The sequence below is a fragment of the Cyphomyrmex costatus genome, unplaced genomic scaffold (assembly GCF_001594065.2).
Source record: "Cyphomyrmex costatus isolate MS0001 unplaced genomic scaffold, Ccosl1.0 scaffold36, whole genome shotgun sequence".
NCBI classification, from domain to species: Eukaryota; Metazoa; Arthropoda; class Insecta; order Hymenoptera; family Formicidae; genus Cyphomyrmex; species Cyphomyrmex costatus.
Genome location: NW_017277774.1, coordinates 604905 through 618149, shown reverse-complemented (window position 1 = coordinate 618149; position 13245 = coordinate 604905). Strand labels below are relative to the sequence as shown.

Below are 13245 nucleotides of genomic sequence, written 5' to 3'. Positions count from 1 at the left end.
TAAATTATTTACCGATTTTGTATTGAAATCTTTCGAAGATGTCTATATGAGTAATAAAGTTATTAAATTACTTGTAATATTGACTCTGGCTTCGATTTAGAGCTGTTTTAAAACTGACAGATAACCAGTGCATAGTTAGCTTGAACTAAAAATTGTATAAATTCACAAAAGAAATATGATTAGAAATATGATTAAACACGGAGGACTTTGACTGAATATGGCCATTTTCACTTACGCGACTTTTTTTTTTGTTTTAATTCTATATCCGTATTTCCAGTGTGGTATTCTCACGGGTTCACTATCATTAACCACGTATAACATTCCACACGTAATTCCACGTATTCACGCGATGATACCCTGCGTGCAGTTTAAATATAAAAAGCAATGGACAAACCACCACCGCGCTATTCTATTATAACGCTGCATCGCGACGCTAGACGTCACAAAATGTAGCTCTGATAAAAATCGATGACAATGTGTATGCGAAATATTCAAACCACCCAAATAAAAGAAAACCACTAGAAAAACAACGAAATAACCGATAACCAAATTGATAAATTTTTTGCGGTATTTAGATTCTTCCTGCGATGCAGCGTCGAAAATGCATTCATACCGATTATATCGCAATTTCCTTGATATCTGACCAAACTTTGATTATATATTCCACAATTTTGAAACCTGCGGTATATTTCAATTAGAAAGATGTTGTGAATGCAGAAAAAAAGCTCGATAATACTGTTTCCTAGTTGGACTCTTAAAAACTGTCAAAAAAACGAAAAAAGTCAGTATACGTAGTGCAAATAAACAATTTCAATATTTTTGTTAGTATACTTAAAATGAAGGCACTCACGCGAAAAAATAGTAAAATGCCGAAGACATTTCTATGTCGAGCAATATATTTGTTAGAGAAAATATTTCTGTTCGAAGTCAATTTTTATTTTCTATTAATTAAAAATGGCAACGAATGATCTCAATTAATAGATCTAATAGAGATCGAAGAGAGTCATTTTATGATATAGTTTAAGAAATGTATTTATTTTGTATTCGTTTAAATTTAGGAGCATTTATACAATAAGGTTATCTTGCACAAAAACTGTTCAATTGTTGCAGAAAATCGTAGAAATGAAAAATGGAAGCCGAGCAATATTAACCGAGTACTTTAATAACTCGAATATTTTTGTCCTTTATCCTTTCCAGACCGAGAAGTAAGGGCGAGTATCTCTTTGTGATTGGTCAGCTGTTCTTCGGTCTGCTGTTATTCGCAACGGTGTTGGGTCACGTCGCAAACATCGTCACTTCCGTCAGTGCAGCGCGGAAAGAGTTTCAGGGTGAGTCGATCAATTCAAGTTCCCTCGCGTATGTGTATCTCTTTGCATTAGCTCGCAGGTCGTACTTTAACTTTTTATATAAGCAAACAGAATTTGTTCGACGAAAGCAAAGTAAGACCGTCCTTTTTTTTATGTACGACGAGCGTCGATTTTTATTACGACGCGCGTTCGAATCCCCATCGTATTTTATGAAACTTTATTTCGCTCCCACCAGTATCGTAAGAAGCGAAAAGGAAACTCACGAAAATATTCATCTCTTGGCTCATGACTGTAAATAATTCAGCACACGTGATACGTTTTTACGGCGTGAAATACGATTTACGATTTCCACTTGACGCATAAAACAAGTCGCGCGAAAGTTCACAAAGTTCATACGCTACGTCTACGCGACGGTGGCAATTAAATACTAAAGTGTGCGAATAAGCTAAATCAGAGCGCGCAGTATAAATAGCATTAGAGTGTGAGTCTTTAATCAGATTTCATTTATGAGTTAACTTGCCGCGCAATACGCGAAGGTGAAAGAAATTACATGAATACAAAAAACAATACACGCATCACCATTAAATAAAAGTTTGATACAATAAACGAATTATTTTAAGTCCATGAAATCACACGGTGATTTATTTAACGCATTTATAAAAAATTAAATTTGCAATATAAAGCAGTAAAGCGGATCGGACCTTTTACGTAACTAAATAAGTTTTTGTAACAGATCTGTTGTATCTCTTGAAGCATACAAGTAAAATATGACCCCATCTCTTTTTGCCAAGTTGTTCGAATTACGGCTTGGCATCCTGCCATTATCGTTCCCCCTCACCCTTTCGGATTTCCCGAACGCATTCCATCGCGCATGATAAATAACTGCATTTTCAATTAACGCCGAGCAGGAAATAGACACTTCGTTCCGCGTCCAAGCCCCGTTTTAATTGCGCCGCATCGCAGTTTCGCCGCATCCGCATTTCCGCCCTTGCACCTTCGTTATTTCACGACTCACCGGGCCGCTTTCTGTACGCTGCTTTCCCCACAAAATGCTCGATTCGATGGGTGCGTTCTGGCATAAAAGCGAGCGCGTAGTGGCGGTCACTTCGACCCGAGAAACTAGCGCACCCAATACTCTCTCCATCGCGCATTTTCGTTTCCTATTTATATCTTTCAATCGGTTGTCGGTTCTCGATATTCGTCCCGCAAACATACGTTTTTCTCATTTCATCATCAAATGTTACGTAGTGAAAGATTGCACAAATAAATGCGCTTAACTTTATTTGTATTTGTTCAAAAGATATAATAATTTGCCCGAATGACCATAAAAAATAATTATTGCATTATAGTTCTTGATTATTGCAAAATTTTTTTAATTCAACTACACGTGTATTTAGTAAATTTTATTTCTCTTATTGCAGTAATTGTTTTGAAAAAAATAACAGGTATAGTAATGACAAGAAAGTTGTATGAGATGAAATAATTTAGAGATCAACATAATGATCATTTTTCTCTGATTGTTATGTTTCCTTTATTTATTAAATTATTTGTTTTCAATGATAATAAATTCTGACACACGCAAAGTATTCCACATCTACCTTATAATACTTTAATTATGTACTTTAGAGATTAATTAGATTAGAAATTCGAATATAGAAATGCTATAATTATAATACAATAATTTTCAAGTAACATAAACAATTAAGATTATTTTTATATCTTAGATAATAAAATAAAATTTACTTTGATAGAAAATAATGGGGGGGGGGGAAATTATATATAATTTATATTTATAACTTCTCTCAATTTTCATATCTTAAAAGAAATGAAATTATGATTTTTTAATACATCAAGAAATCAAAATGGATTGTTTTACCCGATAATCTTATTTTATTTTCTTGATTTATTAAAATAATAAGAATAATTTCTTAAAATGCAAGACGTCAACATTTTTAGAAAAGTAATAATAAATATTAATAAATAATAATAAATAAATAAATAATTCGCGCTAATCATTTGGACACCAATTGTCGAACGAAAAGATTGTATAATAGAATGTACCGCTCCATATTTCGTCGTCTTATTCTTTAAAAACTGATCATGATAAGTGATAAGAAAATATTAATTAATTTAACCAATTTCCAAACGTAATCTCCTTATTAATTAATTTCCTTGATTTAACGATGTATCGAGACGACAGTTATATACCGAAAAAATGTTTCGCGTAATTTAGTCTTTCGACATCGAAATAACAATTGAAATATAAAAGTAATGCGAAAATTATAAATTTTACTGTTCCGTTACGTAGTTTACAGTGTAATTATTCTTTATTCTATGATAGGTATTAATAGTCAATTCTAAGCAGAATCGTATAAGGATCGTAACTTGTTGTCGAATTAACTTATGATTGGAACTTATAAGAACTTATGATTGGAATGCTTATAACTTTATGCAATACTTTTACAAACAGCTTCTTGCTAGACATAAGATTTACGAGAAACCGTAGATATATATATTTATGAATGATCGTACGTCTTACGGGGTACGCATAGAATTACAACTCCAGTCATAAATTTTTACTAGTTTTACTAAAACAAGTTACAATTCTGCTTTACGATTCTGCTTAGAATTGACTCATAATTTTATAATATCTTTTACATTTAATAATTTGAAATTTAAATTTTAATGTATTAATAAATACATTTATTATTATTTCTCTTGATTAGTGGAATAGAATAAGCAATTATCGAATGGATATATTATATCTTTTGTTGTTAATTCTCTTTTTTAAATGTACTCTTTAATGTTAATTAATATATTATTTCAATTATTAATATTAATCTCTATTTTACGAAATTACGCGTTATATACGATTGATGTTGAAAGACTCATACAAAGCTTCATGCGATCGTCGTATTCTGATTTAATCTAATAATTAAAACGCACGTGACTGTAATTAATTACGACTTAAATTTAATTTTCAAGAAAAGATATCGTTTAAAATTATATTAGTTATAGATTTTTTCGAAATACACAAATATAAAATTGACATAAGACATATTGTCTTAACAAACGTTTTATATATATATTTTATATACATGTATATTTCCTATACAAGAAGAGATTATCAACGCGCGTAATTTAATTATTTTTAATTAATTCATTATAATGACAAAATAACCGTCACTTGAAATTTTTGGCATTAATGAAACAAATACAGAACAGATTGACTTCAAATTGAACGGTCAGAATTCGTTTAACTGTCAAGACAATCGTAATTTATTTCGTGCTTTGATATATATTTGTCAATTGTGTAACGCAATTTCAGCGTCTATTTACGATGGTTATTCGAGATTCGCCTCTGCCATTCGAAATTCACCTCTTGCGCTAATTTACATTCGAGAGTGTCGTGCAAAGTGTCGCACGATCTTAATTAAACGTGTTCTCGCGAGTGTTGTGTGAGTGCAACGAAGCTATCTGAGAGGAGGAGGAGGCCTAGCAGAGGCATCATGTAACGGCTGAACAACTCTGGAGTAAGTAATTTATATTATTTATCATTTTATTTGTTACTTTATTTGAATTATTAAATTCCTTATATCTTATAATTTATGTAATACTTAAAGAAAAAGCTTTTATTTATAAAAGTTTATAATAAAAAAATTTTTTTGGGGAGAAAATTATGTGTAGTTACTTTATTAAATCTACTTAAAAGAGAAGCAGATGAAATATTTAATGCACATAAAATGATTATTTTTTTAAATATTAATATTTGGGCATAGTTATAATCCAGATTTTGTATTTTGCAGATCAACATGGTGATATAACTACGTTACTGCGCATTGTATGGGTGAATGAAAAAGTACGCCTTATTTTATTTTTAATGATAATAAATCTGTGAATATTATAACAGAGTGAAATAGACTTGGTAATAGATGTAACATTTCACACGCCCATTGTCTTTGTGTACGAATGGGCTAGGGTAGATTAAAGCAATATTTACCATGGATTACGTATAAGCATTTGACGATTTATTGTGCATACAAGAATGCAAGCATGCAAAGCTCAAAATAAATAACATTTTCAAGCTGTATCAGAGAACATCATTAGAAGATATTATGTAATTATTTTAATGGCACATGCATTACGGTCGATTAAATTTTCAAATTCATCGCTTATATAAATTGTGAAATATATAAAGTATTATATAAAATATATAAAAAAAGAAAGAAGCAAAAGATAAAATTATGAGCAAAAGTAAATGCAAACATTTTTGAAATGTAAAGCTTTATTTGATTTTTTATGTCTCTCATGGTATTCATATTGTACAAACGATGAAGATTAAAAGAAGATGAAGTTTATTATATGTACATACTAAAAATAAAAATATATTTATATAAAATTTATATAGACAAATCGTTAATATTAAAATGTATTTTATCTCCTTTTTATTTTTTGTTTTCTTTCTTTCATGATTAATTTTTGAGATCATTTGATCTCGCTATTTTTCCAGGATTAAATATATATGTATTGTGATGAAGAAAGTAATATATTTCAAGACTTTTAGTGTGTGTGTGTACATATATATGTCATAAATGTAAATAATAGAATGATAAAAGTAATACACAGTTACTATTTATTTTAACTATATAATTATTACACTGCGCACTGTTAAAAATATAGTATTAATTTTAGTTTAAAAACAGTGAATTTTCTGAAACATGAAAAAAATGTCAAAATTAATATTTGTTTTGTACAAAATTGCATGTCTTAGAAAGTCCATTTAAGTTGAAATTAACATTTTATTTTTAACAGTGTAAACGTTAAACAAGCTATTAATTAATATTTGAGTTGTACCTTTTTAATTTTAATTTTATTTAAATTTATCGTAATCCCCATTTAACTTTTATAAAAAATAAAACATAATTTATAATAATTAATAATTTTTAATAACAAATTAAATGTAATTATAATGAATAATTATATGTGAATATTTATATCGTACTATTGAACAATTCCAGTTTTGTAGTTCGAAAACGACTTCGACCTTTTCATATAACGATTTTGAAATTGCTATAGTTTAATGTATTCTTTTTTTCTACCTAATTATTGGTTTTTAAAATATGATATTAAAAGTATCGTAAAACAGTTGTGGAATCCTTTGCGTAAGCGTACATGTGCAAAAATGTGTTTTGATTGAAAGGATAGAATGACTGAGATGTGCATATTGATCGTTTAATTTATCAGCACGTTGAATTGCTTCTTTGAAAACATTTGTGAGTAAATCAAAATGCATAATTGCGATACATTGCTCGTATTAATTATATATACCTATATAAATCAATATAACATATAATATTCCTGAAATAACATTGAAGGGTATTTAGCAACATTGTTTAATCCGAAATTTCCTATCCTAGCTGAATATACAGGGTGTATAAACAGGTCATACCTAAAGAGTTAACATTAATCGAATTCGCATGAGTACTCCCGAGTTAACACTTTCCTTCCGCTAAACGGTAGCGCGACGGGGCACCATTACGACAATAACCATCGACGATCGTAGTTTCCCTTGGCATTGTGCCGCACGAGATACGCCAGAACCATGAAAGATATAACCAAGAGACCTTCCATTGTACAGATAAGCTCCTTGTGGCGTTGTTCGATTACCGTAAAGTACAGGATATTTACTACGATATTTTGTGGTGTGTTACTTTATGGCTTTATATCTCCTGTTTGAAGATGAAAGCATGTCTGTTTCATTTTCTGTACACTATTAAACATACGTACTTCATTTCTATTTTTCCAACGGTGTTAGCCGCGAAATAATATTCTTTACAGTCGTCTCATAATCATTAAAATAATATCTCTTATTCTGTCTTATCCAGAATACCGCGTGTTATTCTATTTTTATAATGTATATAAAACGTCATTAAAAATAATAAGAACGTTGAAATATTTCTTATATGGAGCATTCCATCCCAAGTGTGCCACACGAAAACTTTTGGATTTTTGATTTGGCTGAAATTTTGATATATTATAGTACCCATCGCAAGAAGCTAAATGAAAATAACGGGTAGACAAACATGGACAAACAGTCCACGTTTCACAGAGCTGCTCTGAGAAGTCGGCACCCGTAAATGCTACGAAATTCGAAATATTCATGGTAGCTTCTTGCGATGGATACTATAATATATCAAAATTTCAGCCAAATCAAAAATCCAAAAATTTTCGAGTGTCACACTTGAGATGGAATGCCCTATATAAGACGAAGTTATTTATTTTATTGCTCATATTATGTCTTCTTTGAGGACCAAAATGTCTCTTTGCGTTTCTTTCCAACACTTTGTATATTTTTACATATCTTAAACCTTAAATTTACATAAAAAGAGCAAATTACATATCCCGCGATAGCAGAAAATAAAAAAATCTGAAAAAATATATATCTTTTGTTATAATTAGGGATTTTATTTCATCAAGTAATATCCTCTTTAGAAGGTTTATAAATCCCTTGACCCTCGTAGAACAAGAGAAGCCGACAAGATCGATGTTTAATGACAGTCTTCAGGGATCGTTGAGAATCCAGAACGCGTTCTTTGCGAAAAATTTTCTTGACGTAATGACATAAGAATTTGACGAAAATTACTATCTGAGAAAATTGCACACTCACATTTAATTTTAGTTTTAATACTTGTTTCATATTATATATATATTTTGACTCACGTAAAGCGAAGTCTTAAAAATTGAAAATTATACGAGTCACAGAGTGAGCGCAATATGCAAAATTTTATCGTGTTTGTACATTACGAATCTCTTTAATTTGAAATTAATATAATATAAGGCTCTTTTATTTTGTATGTTCTTTAATTTGAAATATCTTAACTTTTTAATACCATCAAAGTTTAATCGAAATGTCATTTGTTGTAAACACCAGAAAGAAATTAAATTTTCTTGTATAACAGAAAGAAACTAAATTGCATTTTCATTGTACTTTGAACTCTGACAGCGATAAAGTGAGTAAAACGCTGCGAGACGATGGCGTATTTGACAACTTGCAAAGAAGTTATACATGCGATAATTACCTGTCTATCGTTAAATATTATTACTTTTTGTAACGTCAGTATATTATTTATTGCTTGTTGCAACATCAATACACATCATCGTATTACGAATAAATAAAAGCTAATAGCAAGAAAAAATATATAGTTTTTTGTGATTGACAAAATATATAAAATATTACGGAAGCAATTTTAAAAGATTATTTTACAAATTCAAAAATTTTTTGTATGCTCGGAAATTACAGTAATTACATAAGTAATTTTTTATATAAGTAATTATATAAGTATTTTTTCCTTTATATTTTTCCATATATTCCACTGTAAGAAAGTTGCAACAGGAATATATACAATAAAAATTTAATTCAGAATTGTGATAAAATTGTATATGCAAAATTTGATTCATTAATTTTATTAATATTTATTGTTATAGTAAATTATTATAGTAATTATAGTAAACATTTTGTTTTTAACTCACTGTTTGTCATAATGTAAATCAGTACATTTCTGTGGCTCGTCCATTAACGTTTATATTAACGTATGCATTTAGTAAATAATAAACTAAATTTCAGTCAAATATAATACATTTTTTTAAATTAAATTATTTAATTCCATTATTTTAGATAAATTAACGACCATTTATTATCGCAATAGCAACCATAGAAATGATTAAAAATAATTCAAATTGGATACAATTTGTCATTATAAATTTAACAGTAAATTACCAATTTTATGATTAAGTTTGATAAATCGTAAAATGAATTAATTTAGTAATTTTGCAAAATTATATGTGCGACACGTTTTGTTACATTTTAAATTTTGATTTACAACTAAATAATTATTTTGCATCTCTATAGTATGTTTTAATTCTGAATTTGACATTAATTTTTAATGTTTTTGCCAGATAGACAATTTTGTAGTTGAATATCAATAATAATTTCCTTTTCTGTAACTATTTTGTATGAATATTAAAAATAAAGAAAGAATAGTACAAATAAATTCAATTTCAAGACTTTAAATTTACATTGTATTAAAAATAAATCCGATGTATGAATTTAATTCTGTGTAACTGACCACACACAATCTCGGAATAGTTTTATTAATCTAACAAGTTTTCTCATAGTACGAAGCCACAAAAGAGTTACCAATACTCAAATAAGAAATTGTAAAAGTAACTTTCTTGCACAACAAACTGCATTCTATTACATAGAAATGACAAAATAATGGAAATGTACGATGGAGATTTAAAAAGTCATTTTTATGAGATTGATCAAATTGATGAAAACATAAAGAAAAAAACTGCAACTGTAATTGAAAAAAAAAAAGGAGTAGATTTACTGAGAAATTTCAAATAATACTACTACCATTCCAAAATCTCTTTAAATCTCTATACATACATTTCCTACTCCAATAAACCAATTTAGATTTGATTCACTCTAGAAGGGAATCTTATATACAACGTAGAACGCGAAATTGCGAAATGGGGATTAATACTATAAATATAATTTCATAAGATCACGGAAATATAAAATGCGGGACGCAACGACGCGGTGACCCTCACGGCTTTTTACTTTTGCAATTTTCTCCGCGGAATTAAATGGGAGCGCAAGCGATTAAATATGAAATGCAATAGAATTTCTTCTGATTCTGTACTCGTTCACTTTTAGCTGCGTGAAATCTCGTTACGAGCACTGATCGTTATTGTGCTGGCATATAACAATAGTGGCTGTATATTGAATTGTTTCGGACTTTATCGTGACTATATCGCAGTATCAAAAACAAAAAAAAATATTTTAAATATTAAACAGAAAGTAAAAAAAACACGCGAATATGACACAAATAAAATTTTAATACGACGTTCTTGTAGTTAAATATCCCGTCAAAACCCCGCTAATAAATAAATATAATTAAATGTAAATGTATGAATATTTTTAGAGCGAGAAATTTGTTAAAATGATTCGTCAAACTCTATTTTCACCGGTTGCACGCTGTCAACAATTTATCTGTACGGCTATACAGTTATTCGAGAAGTTTTCTAATTTGTCAGAACTACGACAGAATGTTCGCCTGGTTCTCCTTACAATTGGCTATCATTAAACGGTCATAGCCGTCGACGAACTCGCAGAAGTTTACAAGCCGGATACTCGTGACAATTTAGGTACTGCCTGCACGAATATTGTCCATCCCCGTGCACGATTGGTACAAAACTCTCGTGATTTTACTGACCATGTTGTTGCGTTTGTGAAGTTCACTTTTAATTGCCGGTCATTAAATAGTTTATTAGAGTGTTACGCTTGTGGTGAAGGTTAAGTGGAAATAACGTTACACAGCCAGCCTTTGTTAGCGAGCATAGTTAGTTATCTAAAAGGAACGTGCTTAAAACTTATCGAGTGGAATGCGTTTAGCAATCTCTTGCAGCTTTCCCGAAATGAAATACATGTAGAAAAGCATAAAGGGAAAAGATGAAACCTACATTGTTGTGAAGAAAAAGGCAGTAGAAGCTATTACAAGTTTTCCAGCGACTGTCTAAATAAAGTTCTCGCTAACAAGATGTAAACAAAACTCTAAGTGGATATACGTGAAACTTATATACGTACATTCTTATCGCGTTTCTATAGTCACTGTCGGAGCTGCTAAGGTGTATAACAAAGTACAAATTTGATTTAAGTTCTTGTTCTTAAGTTTGTATTCCTTAGAGAAACATTCTAAAAATGCCTTTTTCTGCCTTTAAACATGTCGTGGTATTTGTGGTATCAAAAATGTCATAACTGTCTGCTATCTACAGAGCATATATATATTATATAATATATGAATGCACATAGATATGTGTATTTGATACCTTGTGTAAACGTTGATCATCGAACAGTTATATCGCGTTCTCTTTTAATGTTCGTACAGTTGTACTGCAACTATAACTACAACTCTTTTTTCAGTTGAGTTACACGTAATTGAATTTTGTTTTGATCCGTAATTAGGAAACGTAAAAAAGCTGGATATTCCATTTTTATAAGATATTTAAAAAAATTTTATGTTGAAATTTTTTTATATTATTACGAAGTTTGAAACTTTATTGTCGAAAGTTTTGATTAAACTTTATTATGGACGATGTTCCTCAAAATACGTCAGAAGTTATGGGTTGATTATAGCAAGTTTCAGTTAAAATACGTAGCTTCTCTTTTAAGCTATTTTACAATATTGAAATATTTGAAATTATTAGTCCTTTTTGAAAGAGAAGGAGAGAAAGGGAGATAACATTTACCAGAGTGTTTTCTTGTCGGTATAAAAGAAAATTTCATTTACAAATTATTGCGCATTATACCCAATAAGTATATACTGTAAATTACTCAGCTGCGACTGGTCTCTCCGTGAGATTAGTTGAGATAATTGGACGAGCAGCCCGAAGGCAGAGCGTGAAACTGCACGTGGGGCTGGATAACGTTGATTTTATGAAATTAGGCGGACAAGGTAAATTGAGAAGCGATAAACCTGCCGCTAACGCGAACTTTGACAGTACGTTGACCCACGCTTGTCCAGCTGTATGGCCGTGGTATAAATCAATATTAATTTTACTAATTATGTCCTATCCTATTACGATAGTAATATCGATAGTAATATCAATGTGCCGAGGAACAGCCGTCATTTCCAACGAACGCACCTTGCACTTCAATTAATTAATACGCGATCGTTAAAATCCTTTCCGTCGTAGCGTGTTATCAGTTTCGTAAGTACTAATATTTTTTTATAGGACGAAAGGAATTGTTAGCAGTGTTATGTGGTATATCATGATTATATTTATGTATTGTTTATGTTAAGTTTATATAAATCTCTTTTACGTAAACAATACAAGCAACATAAAATATATATATTGAATAATAGAATACAGAAAAAAATAATTAAGTTTTATAATTGTTAATATTTTTGGCTTTAATATTGAAAAAAATGTGTAAGCGAGATAGAGGCTTTATGCAGTATGATGCAGCAACAATGATCCATATATAGATTTATATAGATACGTAAAATATAGTAGTTTACATCGTAAATGTAGATTATATTAGGTACATTTTATACTAAACACATAAAACCTGAGTGTTAGGAAACTAGTTATTCACGATTGTATTTTCTGAGATATATATAATATATACATATATATATATACATATTGTGTATGTGTGTCACTTCGTCACTTGTAAGCTCCTAGCTAAATCGTATTGTTACTTGAATTCATGTAGCATTATCAATCATTTGATCAAAATTTCAAGACTGTGAATTTGAAGATAGTTTTTCTTCAACGTTAAAAAGGTAAATTCTGTGCTACATTTCACTTACATGTAATATATGAAGACGAAAAAACTCTCATTATATATTTTGAGATTAGCAAGACTGTTTATCGTGAGGCTCAAAGTTCATCCGACACATGCGTAGTTTGCGGCGTTATAATTTAACCGGTGTATTTTGCGAGTAACCAAGGGCGGAGCAACATCAATTTCCTTAATTACGTCAGTCGTGTTCTGATATATTAGGCCAGTAATTTTGACGTTGTAATTTCGGGAGCGGCCGTTACTCAGCTTCATTGCCCAAGGATGGGCGCAGTTCTAGACTGAAACATAAGCTTTGAAAATTCCTTGCACTTTGAAGAAAAGGTTTTGCGCGTTTCTAGACCGAAGAAAAGGTTACACTCGAGCGATATTTCGAATATCCGGAACAGGGGTTTGAAAAAACGTAATTTAATTTCTTTAATTACAGTGGGTCTACCAACGTAGACGAATGTGTATTTTTAAATTTTCTCATCTAAGTTTTTTACTATTGTTTTTTTTTATAGATACTCATGTATTCTTATTCGAAAATGATATAATAATTTGCCATATATATATATATATATATATATA

General features: G+C 30.1%; 1 protein-coding gene across 1 annotated transcript in view; it reads left to right on the top strand.

Moving 5' to 3' along the window:
• The window catches only part of LOC108776455 (potassium/sodium hyperpolarization-activated cyclic nucleotide-gated channel 3-like), a 143082-nt gene that overhangs the window by 58619 nt on the left and 71218 nt on the right, over nucleotides 1-13245 (top strand). The window contains 1 exon segment of the mRNA XM_018543071.1: nucleotides 1198-1328. Coding sequence (XP_018398573.1) covers nucleotides 1198-1328 — 131 coding nt within the window.